The sequence below is a fragment of the Balaenoptera borealis genome (genome assembly GCF_965194805.1).
Source record: "Balaenoptera borealis genome assembly, chromosome: 1".
In the NCBI taxonomy this organism is placed as follows: Eukaryota; Metazoa; Chordata; class Mammalia; order Artiodactyla; family Balaenopteridae; genus Balaenoptera; species Balaenoptera borealis.
Window position 1 is genome coordinate 112,855,294 of NC_138860.1, and position 14,746 is coordinate 112,870,039.

General features: G+C 38.4%; 1 protein-coding gene across 1 annotated transcript in view; it reads left to right on the top strand.

Annotated features, from left to right (window-relative positions):
• DIPK1A (divergent protein kinase domain 1A) overlaps positions 1 to 14,746 on the top strand; it is a 126,069-nt gene that overhangs the window by 108,172 nt on the left and 3,151 nt on the right. Inside the window, exons 3-4 of the mRNA XM_082385752.1 lie at positions 6,557 to 6,664; positions 14,310 to 14,486. Of these exons, the coding sequence (XP_082241878.1) occupies positions 6,557 to 6,664; positions 14,310 to 14,486 (285 nt within the window). The remainder of the gene's footprint in view (positions 1 to 6,556; positions 6,665 to 14,309; positions 14,487 to 14,746) is intronic.

Genomic DNA, 14,746 nt, shown 5'->3' on the forward strand with positions numbered 1-14,746 from the left:
CAGGACTCTCGATCTCTATCTGGGCTATCCTTATCCTCAGAGAAAACTGTGGCAAGTGTTGGAAGGGGGACCCGGTGGGCAGGTCTGAGGAGCCTGTGCTGGCCTTTCCAAGTATTGAATAATACCAGAGCCCACTGTGCTTTGGCTATTTGCTTGGGATCATGAAAAATTTATGCCCCCAAAGTGAAGGGCTCAAGAAATTATCCTCAGCCCCTATCCCACACAAGAGGAAGCCCAATCATTGGAAGCCCAGTCATTGCAACCCTCTAGTAGGTTGCATTGTCCCTCTAACAGGTCGCATTGTCCAAGCCAGAAGTGGGCAAGATTGATCTATGAGCAGCATAATGTCATCAGACTAAGAGAACCAGACAGACAGGGAAAATTCTGGGAAAGAGCAAACAAAAGGTAATTGCAGAAACCAGAAAAGAACAAGAAGATCTAAAGCAGAGAACAGGAGATGAAGATTAGAGAAGTTCTCTCAGTTACAGAAACATAGCCATAGCCTTTTCTTTTCACTTTGTATTGATTAATTCCTTCTTTCTGCTTTCTTTAGATTTTTTTTCTAATTTCTTGATTTTTTAATTCATTTGTCTTGTTCTGTATTGTTTATTAATGTAATTAAGACTTTGCATTCTTCTCTAGTTTTTTAATTTTATCACTAGTTTTAGCTTTAGTTTCTGATATTTAAAAAAAATTTTTTTAAATAAATGTATTTATTTTTGGCTGCATTGGGTGTTTGTTGCTAAGAGCGGGCTTTCTCTACTTGTGGTGAGTGGGACCTACTCTTTGTTGCAGTGTGCGGGCTTCTCATTGCAGTGGCTTCTCTTGTTGCAGAGTACGGGCTCTAGGTGCATGGGCTTCACTAGTTGTGGCACGTGGACTCAGTAGTTGTGGCGCACGGGCTTAGTTGCTCTGCAGCCTGTGGGATCTTCCTGGACCAGGGATCGAACCCGTGTCCCCTGCTTTGGCAGGCGGATTCTTAACCACTGCGCCACCAGGGAAGTCCCTAAATTCTTTTTATTATTATTTTTTATTTCCCAGTTGCTTAACATTTCAATTTAGCCTGTCTCTTTGACTCAAGAATTAAAAGAACATTTAAAATTTTCCAGGTAGATTTTTTTGTTAATTTCAAATTTTATCATATTGTGATTGGAGCATACTGCTTCTGCCATGTCTACTTAGTGGAATGTATGGAGGTTTTGGTGTAATTTTGTAAATGTTCCATGGGCTTTTGAAAAGGTCTGTTTGTTCTCAGGGCAATTAGATCTACCTTATTAGATTATTGAGTTCTTCTGTATCTTTTTTTGTAAACTTTGTTATCTGTCATAGACTAAGAAAAGCAAATTAGGGTCTCCTACTTCTAATGCCTTTCTGTTTATTTCTTTTTCTATTTCTTATAGATTTCACTGAATCAATTTTGATGTTACTTTATTTACTTTATAGAAATTCATGACTGTAGTATTATAATATCTTCATTGTGGATTATATGTTTTAACATTATAAAGAGCTTTTCTTTTTTGCCTTGTTAATGCTCCCCCCCACCTCCCAAAATTCAACCTCATCTGGTATAAGATTATGGCTTAACTTTTCTCTTTGCATTTGGCTGGTATACCTGTACCGTCTTTTATTTTCAACTTTTTTGACATTGTTTTCTGAAGATATTTTTCTTATAATAGGTAAGCTTATCCCATTGACATTTATAGATATGTCTTAGTTCTGTATCACATTTTATGACCTACTTTGTTTTTAAGGATTCATTTGGTTTGTATCTTTCTCTAGAGGGTATATATTTCTGTGTTTTACACGTGCTCCTTTTGATAATTTAGGAAGGTTTGTATTCAGATTTTAGCTCTTCTAGTGGTTAGCCTTGTACTATTACTTTTAAAAGTATACTTTATCCTGTATTGCTTTAGACCATATCAATTTATTCCCCACTACAAGCAATGACAAATTATTATACTTCCATCTATCCCATCTCCTTTACTCCACCTAATTTTAATTAATATATTATTATTATTAGTTCTTCAACTAGTCATCTCTATACTTTTGATTATACTTCTGTCTCTGTTATTTGATTTATAAGATATAAATATTATCTTGTTTATAAATTTATTTATTCATTTATTTATTTTTGGCTGCGTTGGGTCTTCATTGCTGCACACGGGCTTTCTCTAGTTGTGGCGAGCAGGGGCTACTCTTCGTTGCGGTGCGCAGGCTTCTAATTGTGGTGGCTTCTCTTGTTGCGGAGCACGGGCTCTAGGTGCGCAGGCTTCGCTAGTTTTGGCTCCTGGACTTCAGTAGCTGTGGCTCGTGGGCTCTAGAGCACAGGCTCAGTAGTTGTGGTGTACGAGCTTAGTTGCTCCACAGCATGTGGGATCTTCCCAGACCAGGGCTCAAACCCGTGTCCCGTGCATTGGCAGGCGGATTCTTAACCACTGCACCACCAGGGAAGCCCAATATTATCTTTTGCCCTTGGATATTAAAGATAAGGAAATCAGGGACTTCCCTGGTGGTCCAGTGGTAAATAACCCACCTTCCAGTGCAGGGGACGCAGGTTTGATCCCTGGTCAAGGAACTAAGATCCCACATGCCGCGGGCAACTAAGCCCACATGCCACAACTACTGAGCTTGTGTGCCTCAACGAGAGAGACAGCGTGCCACAGACTACCGAGCCCACGTGCTCTGGAACCCGCATGCCACAACTAGAGAGAAGCCCAACACCGCAACTAGAGAGAAACCCAAGCAGACCACGCGCCGTGACGAAAAGATCCTCCATGCCTCAACAGAGATTCCATGTGCCTCAACTAAGACCCGACTCAGCCAAAAAAAAAGGGGGGAGGGGAATAAATAAATAAAATAAACATTTAAAAAATAATGAAGATAAGGAAATCAACATCCTTTTGCTGTCTCTCATCTTCCATCTCTCCTTCTTGGTTCTTGTTAATTTTATTACTTTTACTGGTATAATTTATAATATTAACATTCTGAACAATATACAGTAGTGATTAAGAGAAGGAGCTCTGGAACCAGACTGCCTAGGTTGGAATCTTGGCTTTATCATTTTGTAGCTTGAGCAAGTTACTTAATAGCTATTTCTGTTTCCTTATTTTTACAATGGCTATAACAATAGGTTCTACCTCACAGGGCTGTTGTCATAATAAAAGTACAGCACTGGAACAGTGCCTGACATATGGTAAGTATCTAGTAGCTTACCATATACTATATTAACAATTATTATGAAATAGATTTCCATAGTTGTTTTCATCCCATTCCTACATTTCAACTGGCTTACATGTTCAATTTCTCTGTTCATCTCTTGGTTGCCTAAAATTCATTCTCTATAGTTCTTCAAGAGTTGCTAATGGGAATTCTATCTTCTGATCCTTACATGTTCAAAAACATTTAACACCTTTTACTTGAAAGAAAGTTTGGCTATGGAGAATAAGAAGAGCTATTCTGAGCACTTATTAAAATTACAGATGATCTATCCTCATTAAACCATTATAGCTCATAATAATGCTATAAATCAAGTAGTAGGTACCTCCCCTTTTACAAATGAGAAAATTAGGACACAGGCAGCTCACACTTCCTTTCTCAAACTTTGCTGGCATTGCACCACTGTTATCTACCTTTGAATGTGGCTATGGAGAAATCTGAGGCCAATCTGATTTATTTCCCCTTAGAAGTGTCTTGATCTTTTTGCCTGGATGCTCAAAGAATTATTTATTTTTGAAGTCCAGTAAAATTCAGTGGGATATGTCACAGGGGTCATTCTGTGTCAGTTTCCTTGGGACAGTGTGTGTCCTTTCAATCTGTAGATTAAAGACTTCTTTCACTTACATGAAGTTCTCTTGAATTCTACTTTGATTATTTTTTCTGTTCTACGTGTTCTATTCTCCCTCCTATGGACATGCTGGATAGCCTTTGTCTTCTATATCTATAATTTTATCTCAAATTCTTTTTAGTTCTTTTTAAATTTCCATTTCATTTTGCTCACTTTTCTCAACCTAGCCCTCATAAGTCTTACTATGTTGTTATTTTTGTCTGCCCCCCCCCTTTTTTCCCCATTCATAATGTGACTTCAATTTCTTCGATTTTTTTCTTTTTCTTCATTTTTGAGTTCTGCTTGCTTATTTTACATTTACTTCTTTTGTCTCTCATTATGTCTTCTGCTTTGAGGCCTTATTTTAAACTGTTTCATTAAGTCCTTTGAATTCATAACTATTTGTTTGGTGTGCTTCATGGCAGTATTTTTCTGGAAAATTTCTTTATTTGACATGTCCTTTTCCTATTCCTTTCCTCCTTTTCCTTGTACATTTGCTGTATAGATCTCCTGCTTGTTTTCTTTTGAGTATTACTCATTACTGAATGAAAGGAGTTCTTCAACCACTATTTGCAAGAAGCAACTGGGACAGTGAAATGAGCAAGTGGTGAAACTTCTGTGGCCCAGAGTTTGTGTGCGTGTGTGTGTGTTTGTGTGTGTGTGGGTGTCTGTGAAAGAGAAAAAAAGATGAGATGGAGACACTCACACAGATTGGTTTAGCCTGTCTATCTCCCCAGCAACTACAGAGATACTCATAATATAGTCTCTCCCAACCCTTATTTTATTTACAGACTGCCTCCAACATAGATAACATTTTTAAGGATTTTATCAATCAGCACTGCCTTGCCCCGCTACTTTACGATGCCAAATAGAGTCCTTAGAAGTTCCCACAGCTTGTGCCCCTTAAACTTTCATTGCAAACCAGAGTGATGGTTCTGTTCCTCTGGTGTACCACCTATTCAGTGCTCCGCCAACTTTGTCTGAGAAGTGAGGTCACAGCAGGTATTTAATCTCAGCATCCTTCTGTACTCTGGTGTAATTTTCACTGTATTTTGCAGGCCATCCTCATTTATTGTGCCTTAGGGTTACACTGGTACCTTATTTTGTCAAAGCGTTTGGTTTCTTTTTTTTTTTTTCGGCTGTGCCACACGGCTTGTAGGATCGTAGTTCCTTGACCAGGGACTGAACCCAGGCCCTCGGCAGTGAGAGCTAAGAGTCCTAACCGCTGGACCACCAGGGAATTCCCATCTTTTTCTCTTTACTTGTTTTGGGGCAATATCAAAGATAACAAGATGACAGAGGTGACTTAATTTTGTTATTTTAAAATATTTCGATATTTTAAACTTTATTTTTTATTTTAAAATTGAGCCATTTTTAAAAATTGAGTGCCCACCTTCTCACAGAGAGTAGGTACCATACCACCTCAGGCCACGCTAAGTGGGAAAAATGGTTTCAAAATTCTATGCACACCCTAGTCACAACAAGATCTCTCATCATTATATAGCTAGTAAGGAGCAGAGTTTGTATTCAAATCCAAGTCTGTCCAGATCCAAAGCCTGAATTCTTTTCATCATAGGACTTTCTCTTAAAGAATATAGATATCTCTTTATGGTGTCTTTAATATGTTTCTTCTTTTTTAAATTTTAATTTTCTTGGTGTATAGTTGATTTACAATGTGTTAGTTTCAGGTGTACAGCAAAGTGATTCAGTTATACATATACATATATTCATTCTTTTTTAGATTCTTTTCTCTTAAAGGTTATCACAGAATATTGAGTAGAGTTCCCTGTGCTATATACAGTATGTCCTTGTTGGTTATCTATCTTATATATAGTAGTGTGTGTGTGTTCATCCCAAGCTCCTGATTTATCCCTCCCCTCTCTGTCCCCTTTGGTAACCATAAGTTTGTTTTTGATATCTGTAAGACTGTTTCTGTTTTATAAATAAGTTCATTTGTATCTTTTTTTTGGATTCCACATGTAAGTGATATCATATGATATTTGTCTTTCTCTTTCTGACTTACTTCACTTAGTATGATAATCTCTAGCTCCATCCATGTTGCTGCAAATGGCATTATTTCATTATTTTTTATGGCTGAGTAATATTCCATTATATATATGCCACATCTTCTTTATTCATTCCTCTGTCGATGGACATTTAGGTTGCTTCCATGTCTTGGATATTGTAAATAGTGCTGCAGTGAACACTGGGGTGCGTGTATCTTTTCAGATTATGGTTTTCTCCAGATATGTGCCCAGGAGTGGGATTGCTGGATCATATGGTAATTCTATTTTCAGTTTTTAAAGAACCTCCATACTGTTCTCCAGAGTGGTTGTGCCAGTTTACATTCCCACCAACAGTGTAGGAGGGTTCCCTTTTCTCTACACCGTCTCCAGTATTTGTTGTTTGTGACTTTTTGATGATGGCCATTCTGACTGGTGTGAGGTGATACCTCTTTGTAGTTTTGGTTTGCATTTCTCTGATAATTAGTGATGTTGAGCATCTTTTCATGTGCTTTTTGGCCATCTCTATGTCTTCTTTGGAGAAATGTCTATTTAGATCTTCTGCCCATTTTTTGATTGGGTTGTTGTTTTTTTTGACATAGAGCTGCATGAGCTGTTTGTATATTTTGGAGATTAATCCTTTGTCAATTGCTTAGTTTGCAAATATTTTAATATGTTTCTTCTTATGAACATTTTTCTATTAACTACTTTTTTATTTCCTGGTTTTTAGTGTGACAAGTACAAGACTGGAGTTATTGATGGGCCCGCATGTAATAGCCTTTGTGTTACAGAAACTCTTTACTTTGGAAAATGCTTATCGACCAAGCCCAACAATCAGGTATGGACATTATGAATAAACAGTCCAGATTTATGGTGCTCTCTGATTTTACCTTAAACTAAATTAAAGCATTGTTAAGAGCATTCTTGAACTAGAACTTTAGGACATTTTAAATACTTCAATTGTGTATGCGTTGATTCACTCATCCAACAGATGTTTATAAATCCCCTATTCCCAGCATGTTCCAGACACTGTTTTAGTTATTAGGAAAATAGTGGTGATTAAGATAGATAAGATTACTTCCCTGTGAGTCTCACATTATTCCAGAGGGATGGGGAACATAAACAGTTGATAGATAAATAAATAAGTAAGGTAATTACAGAACGTGGTGTGTTTTATATAGGTTGTAAACAGGGTGGGTTGATGAAAAATGCAGGGGACGGTGAGGGTAGAAATATGCTTTAGAAGAGGTGATCAGGGAGGACCTTTCTAAGATAAAATTTGAGCTCATACCTGAATGAAGAATTAAACTGAGGCATGGGCAGAGGACAGGATGAGCTAAATCACAAAAGAACTATAAATAGCTGATAAGTATAATGAAAAAAATGTTCTACCTCACCTATCATCAAAGAAATATAAATTAAAACAATAGGACACCATTGTGCTAGAAGAAAATACAACAAAACATCAACACCGGGACTTCCCTGGTGGCACAGTGTTTAAGAATCTGCCTGCCAATGCAAGGGACACAGGTTCGGTTTCTGGTCCAGGAAGATCCCACATGCCGCGGAAAAACTAAGCCTGTGCGCCACAACTACTGAGCCTGCGCTCTAGAGCCCGTGAGCCACAACTATTGAGCCCGCGTGCTGCAACTACTGAAGCCCGCGCGCCTAGAGCCCGTGCTCCGCAACAAGAGAAGCCACCACAATGAAAAGCCCGCGCACTGCAACGAAGAGTAGCCCCCACTTGCCATAACTAAAGAAAGCCCGTGCGCAGCAATGAAGACCCAACGCAGCCCAAATAAATAAATAAATAAAATTCATTTTTAAAAAAAGTTAGAATCCATTGGAAAGATATAACTTGATAGCTTCCATCACTAGTTATTAAGAGATTCTAGAACAGATCTCTAAGCAATTCCTTAAGTAGCACAATATCCTAAGTTAAAAGCAAGTGTAATCAACCTTCTAACACTTTCTTTTTAAATCTTTTTAAAAACACTTCCTAGGGACTTCCCTAGTGGTGCAGTGGTTAAGAATCCGCCTGCCAATGCAGGGGACACGGGTTCAAGCCCTGGTCCGGGAAGATCCCGCATGCCGCGGAGCTACTAAGCCCATGCGCCACAACTACTGAGCCTGCGCTCTAGAGCCCGCAAGCCACAACTACTGAGCCCACGTGCCACAACTACTGAAGCCTGCGTGCCTAGAGCCCATGCTCTGCCACAAGAGAAGCCACCGCAATGTGAGGCCTGCGCACCACAATGAAGAGTAGCCCCTGCTCGCCGCAACTAGAGAAAGCCCGCATGCAGCAATGAAGACCCAACACAGCCAAAAATAAATAAATAAAATAATTTTTTTTAAAAAATGAAGCAAATATGGCAAAAGGTTAAGGTCTGTTATGAAGATAGTAGGTACACAGGTGTTTGTTATATTGTTTTCTATATGTCAACATTGTTCTAAGAACTTTTCATGTATTTCTCTTTGATCCTCACAACCTCCCTAAGAAAGAGGTATTATCATTATTTCCATTTTATTGTTAAAGAAACTGAGGCAAGAGAGGTCACGAGTTTAAGAAACTTACAGAGAAGGTTTGCACCGCAACGAAGAGTTGCCCCCACTTGCTGCAACTAGAGAAAACCTGCACACAGCAACAAAGACCCAATGCAGCCAAAAATAAATAAATAAATTAAATAAATTTATAAAGAAAAAAAATCAACACTGGTTATCCTTGGGCAGTGGAATATTGCATGATTTTTATGTTCATCTTTTTTCTTTGAATTATTTCTAAGTTTCCAATATAAATACTCATTCATCTTATAGAAATTTAAAATAGATTTTAAGTCTACACTACTAGCCATGTTTAAGAGGATTTCTGAAATAAAGTCCAATGTTTGAGTATCTACTATGTGCTAGGTACTGCTTAAGGCATTGGGAGAGACCATGGGGAATAAGACAGACAAAGCCTCTGGCCTCATATGCCTTATGTTTCATGTGAAAGAGGACAGATGATAAAAGAGCCAATAAAGAAATAAGATCATTTCAGGGACTTCCCTGGTGGTGCAGTGGTTAGGAATCTGTCTGCCAATGCAGGGGACACGGGTTTGATCCCTGGTCCGGGTAGATCCCACATGCTGTAGAGCAACTAAGCTCGTGCACCACAGCTACTGAACCTGTGCTCTAGAGCCCACGAGCCACAACTACTGAAGCCCGCGTGCCACAACTACTGAAGCCCGTGTGCCTAGAGCCCATGCTCTGCAACAAGAGAAGCCACTGCAATGAGAAGCCCATGCACCGCAACGAAGAGTAGCCCCCGCTCGCTGCAACTAGAGAAAGCCCGCGCGTAGCAACAAAGACCCAACACAGCCAATAGATAAATAAATAAATAAGTAAAAATTTAAAAAGAAAAAAAAAAAAAAGAAATAAGATCATTTCAGACATTGGTAAGGGCCATGAAGAAAATAAAATGGGGTCATGGGTTAGAGAGTGACCTGTGATGGAAGAGGGATCTATTCTAGGTAGGGGGTTGGGGAAGGCCTCCCTAAGGTGACATCTGGGCTGAGACTTGAATGATGTGAAGGAACCAGCCGTATGAAGATTGGTGAGAGTGCATTCCAGGCAAAACCAACAGCAAGTGAAGGAGGTCATGAAACAGGAATAATGCTGATAGGTTTAAGGAACATAGAGAAGACACATGTAGATGGGATATAGAGACCCAGGGAGTAAGTGGTAAATATCAGGTTGGAGAAGCAGGCCAGCTCATAAGAAGCCTAGCAGACAATGAAAACGGCTTTGGACTTTATTCTGATTGAATTAGAGGGTTTGATGCAGAGGAGTGATTAATATTATTACCAATTAATATGGTCATATTTGTTTTTTATGTATAAGCAAGAGTAGTCTGCCTGGGTTCATATGTTGGCTTTGCCACTATTGTATTCCCTTCATCATGCTGTTTCACTTCTTTCTGCTTCAGTTTCTCTATCAGTTAAATCAGGATAATAATAGTATCTACTGCATAGGGTTGTTACAGGGAGTAAGGTAAATTAGTAGACTGTAGCACAGAGTAAAGCACCGTATAATGTTAGTTTGATAAATAGCTAGATAGTTAATAGTGACTAATTCTGGGAATTAGAGAAATGGGTATAGAACTTTTCCTTTCATCTTTCTGTGTAATTTGACTTTTAAAAAATTATATTTACAGCTATAAACCCATTAGAAATAAGAAAGATCTCAAATAAACAATCAAACTTTATAACATAAGGAATTATAAAATGAAGAGCAAACTAAACCCAAACCTAGCAGAAGGAAGGAAATATACGGATTACAGCAGAGATAAAGGAAATAGAGAATAGAAAAACAATAATAAAGAAATAATAATAAAGAAAATCAATGAAACCAAAAGTTGGTTCTTTGAAAAGGTCAACAAAATTTGACAAACCTTTAGCTAGATGGACTGAGGAACAGAGAAGACTCAAATAACTAAAATCAGAAATGAAGCGGGGACATTACTATCAGTTCTACATAAATAAAAAGGATTATATGAGAGTACAGTGGACAATTGTACACCAACAAATTGGATAATCTAGATGAAATGGGCAAATTCCTAGAAACACAAAACCTACTAAGAAATAGAAAATCTGCCTAGACCTATAACTAGTAAGGAGACTGAACTGGTAATCAGGCCTCCCAACAAGAAAAGCCCTGGACATGTGGGCTTCACTGGTAAATTCTACCAAACATTTAAAGAAGAGCTAGCACCAGTCCTTTTTTTTTTTTTTTTTTTTTTTTTGGCTGCGCCATGAGGCATGTAGGATCCTAGTTCCCCGAACAGGGATCAAATCCATGCCCCCTGCAGTGGAAGCTCGGAGTCCCAACCACTGGCCACTGGACCACCAGGGAAGTCCCACATTAATCCTTATTAACTTTTGCTGGTTCAACATATGAAAATAGAGCAGTGTAATACACCAAATAAACAGAATGAAAGAGAAAAAAAGGATCATCGCAATTGATGCAGAAAAGGCACTTGACAAAATTCATGATAAAAACACACAGCAAACTAGGAATAGAAGGCAACTACCTCAACATACTAAAAACCCTTATGTGAAAAACCCACAGCTAACATCATACTCAACAGTGAAAGACTGAAAGCTTTTCATCTAAGAACAAGGCAAGGATGCCCACTTTCACCACTTCTATTCACCATAGTACTGGAAGCTCTGGCCAGATCAATTAAACAAAGAAATAAAAGGCATCCAAATGGGAAAGGAAAAAGTAAAATTATCTCGGTTGACAGAGGATATGATCTTATTTGTAGAAAAACCTAAAGATTCCACAAAAAAATCAAGAACTAATAAATGAATTCAAAGTCCACACACAAAAATCAGTTGCATTTCTATACACTAACAATGAACAATACAGAAAAGAAATTAAGAAAACCATTGCATTTATAATTGCATCAAAAAGAATACTTAGGAATTAACTTAACCAAGGAGGTGAAAGACTTGTACAATGAAAACTTCAAAGCATTGCTGAAAGAAATTAAAGACATAAACAAATGTAACCACAACCCATGTTCATAGATTGGAAGACAATATTTTTAAGATGTTAATATTACCCAGCGTGATCAAGATTCAGTGCAATCCCTAGCAAAATCCCAAAGACAATTTTTTGCAGAAATAGAAAAAGTCCTAAAATTCATATGGAATCTCAAGGGACCCTAAATAGCCAAAACAATCCTGAAAAAAATACCAGAAAGCTGGAGGACTCACTTCCTGATTTCAAATCTTACTATTAAAGCTGTAGTAATCAAACAATGTGGTAGTGGAATAAGGACAGATATATAGACTAATGGAATAGAACAGAGAACCCAGAAATAAGCCCTCACATATATGGTCAAATGATTCTTTTTTTTTTTGGCTGCATTGGGTCTTTGTTGCTGCGCACAGGCTTTTTCTAGTTGCGGCGAGTAGGGGCTAGTCTTCATTGCAGTGCATGAGCTTCTCATTGCAGTGGCTTCTCTTGTTGTGGAGCTTGGGCTGTAGGCATGCGGGCTTCAGTAGTTGCAGCACACGGGCTCAGTAGTTGTGGCTCGTGGGCTTAGTTGCTCCGCGGCATGTGGGATCTTCCTGGACCAGGGCTCGAACCCGTGTCCCCTGCATTGGCAGGCAGATTCTTAACCACTGTGCCACCAGGGAAGTCGCTCAAATGATTTTTGACAAGGGTGCTAAGACCATTCAATAGGAAAAGGACTGTCTTTTCAACAAATGGTACTGGGAAAGCTGGATAAACACATGCAAAAGAATGAAGGTGGACCCTTACCTAACACCATTCTCAAAATTTAAGTCAAAATGGATCAAAGATCTAATGGTAAGAACTAAAACTATGAAACTCTTAGGGACTTCCCTGGTGGCGCAGTGGTTAAGACTCTGTGCTCCCAATGCAGGGGGCCCAGGTTCAATCCCTGGTCAGGGAACTACATCCCACATGCATGCTGCAACTAAGGAGCCCTCCTGCTGCAACTAAGACCCAGCACAACCAGATAAATAAATAAATAAATATTTTGAAAAATAAAAAATAAATAAAACTCTTAGATGAAAACATAGGGCAAAAGCTTCGTGACATTGGGTTTGGCAATGATTTCTTGCATATGACTCCAAAGCCACAGGCAACAAAAGAAAAAATAGACAAATTGTACTTCATGAAAATTTTTAAATATTGTGCATCAAAAGACAATATCGGGCTTCCCTGGTGGCGCAGTGGTTGAGAATCTGCCTGCTAATGCAGGGGACACGGGTTCGAGCCCTGGTCTGGGAAGATCCCACATGCCGCGGAGCGACTGGGCCCGTGAGCCACAATTACTGAGCCTGCGCGTCTGGAGCCTGTGCTCCGCAACAAGAGAGGCCACGATAGTGAGAGGCCCGCGCACCGCGATGAAGAGTGGCCCCCGCTTGCCACAACTAGAGAAAGCCCTCGCACAGAAACGAAGACCCAACGCAGCCAAAAATAAATAAATAAATAAATAATTTTTAAAAAAAGACAATATCAATAGAATAAAAAAGAAGCTCATAGAATGGGAGGAAATATTTGCAAATCATATATCTGATAAGGGATTAATATACAGAATATATAGAGGGCTCCTAAAACTCAACAACAAAAAAACAAACAGCCGGATTCATTCTCGAAAAAAGATATACAGATGTGCAATAAGTGCATGAAAAGATGCTCAGCATCACTGATTATTAGGGAAATGCAAATCAAAACCACAATTAGGGAATTTTTTGGCAGTACAGTGGTTAGGACTTGGCGCTTTCACTGCTGACGCCCGGGTTCGATCCATGGTCGGGGAACTAAGAAAAAAAAAAAAGCACACAATGAGATACCACCTCACACCCATCAGGATGGCTACTATCAAAAAAACCAGAAAAGAAGGATTGCTACGTGTCCTTGGAATCATTTTCTGATTGTATAGAGAGTGTGAAATATTGACAAGTGGTAAAACAACTCAGGACAAGCATTGCTCAGTAAAATAAAACTCTGTGAGTTTATTCTGGAAAAAAAAAAAAAACAGAAAATAACAAGTGTTGGCAATAAGGCAGAAAAACTGGAACCCACTGTTGGCAGGAATGTAAAATGGTGTAGCCGCTGAGAAAAACAGGTTGGCAGCTCCTCAAAAAATTAAAAGTAGCATGACCCTATGATTCAGAAATTCCACTTCTGGGTATATATGTAAAAGAATTGAAATCAGGATCTCAAAGAGATATTTGTACATCCATGTTCATAATATTCACAATAGCTAAAACATGGAAGCAACCCAAGTGTCAATCAGTGGATGAAAGGAAATGCAAAATGTGGGCTATTCCTACAATGTAATAGCATTCAGTTTTAAAAAGGAAGGAAATTGTGACACATGCTACAATGTGGATAAACCTTGAGGACATTATGAAATAAGCCAGTCACAAAAGGACAAATTCTCTATGATTCCACTTATATGAGATACTTAGAGTGAGTAGTCAAGATCATAAAGACAGAAAGTAGACTGGTGATGGGCTGGGGGCTGGGGGAAGAAGGGGAACAGGGAGTTATTGTGTAATGGGTAGAGAGTTTCAATTTTACAAAATGAAAAGAGTTCTGGAGACAGATGGTGGTGATGGTAGCACAACCTCATGAATCTAATACCACTGAACTGTATGTTAAAAATAGTTAAGATGGTAAATTTTCTATTTTTGATATTTTACAATTTAAAAAATGGAAAATAATAAAACTGATGACCATGGTCAAAAATATATATATATATTTAGGTATGCAATACTTTTATAATTTAAAAAAATTAAGGAAAAAAGCTTTGAAGTATGATTTCAAATTTGCAATTCAGAAAGTCAGCTCAATCTCGATGTTTTGTTGCTTGTGTGTTTTTTTAAGAGGACACTAAAAATATCGTGGTAGATGAGAGTTTTCTACTCTGCCTAAAGCATAACTTGTCATTCTTTTCACAGATGTATTTAGGGATTTGGGATAATCTACCAGGTGTTGTGAAATGTCAAATGGAACAAGCACTTCATCTTGATTTTGGAACTGAATTGGAACCAAGAAAAGAAATAGTGCTATTTGATAAGCCAACTAGGGGAACTACTGTACAGAAATTCAAAGAAATGGTCTACAGTCTCTTTAAAGTAAGTATATGCATTCACATGTTGCTAGTGTGAAGTGGTACTCTTCTGGAAGCTGGCAGGACCTCATTCTAAGCCATAAAAATGTTGGTATTCTTTGACCTATATCAGGGACTCCATCTTGAGGAAATAATTCAAAGAAAAGAAAAAAATGTATAGAGGGTGTTTAACATTACTTACTATCGCTAAAAATGTCCAGATGTGAGAGTTCATTAAGTAGATGGGCTGCTCTATAGCTTGACATTAAAACTGATATACTTGGG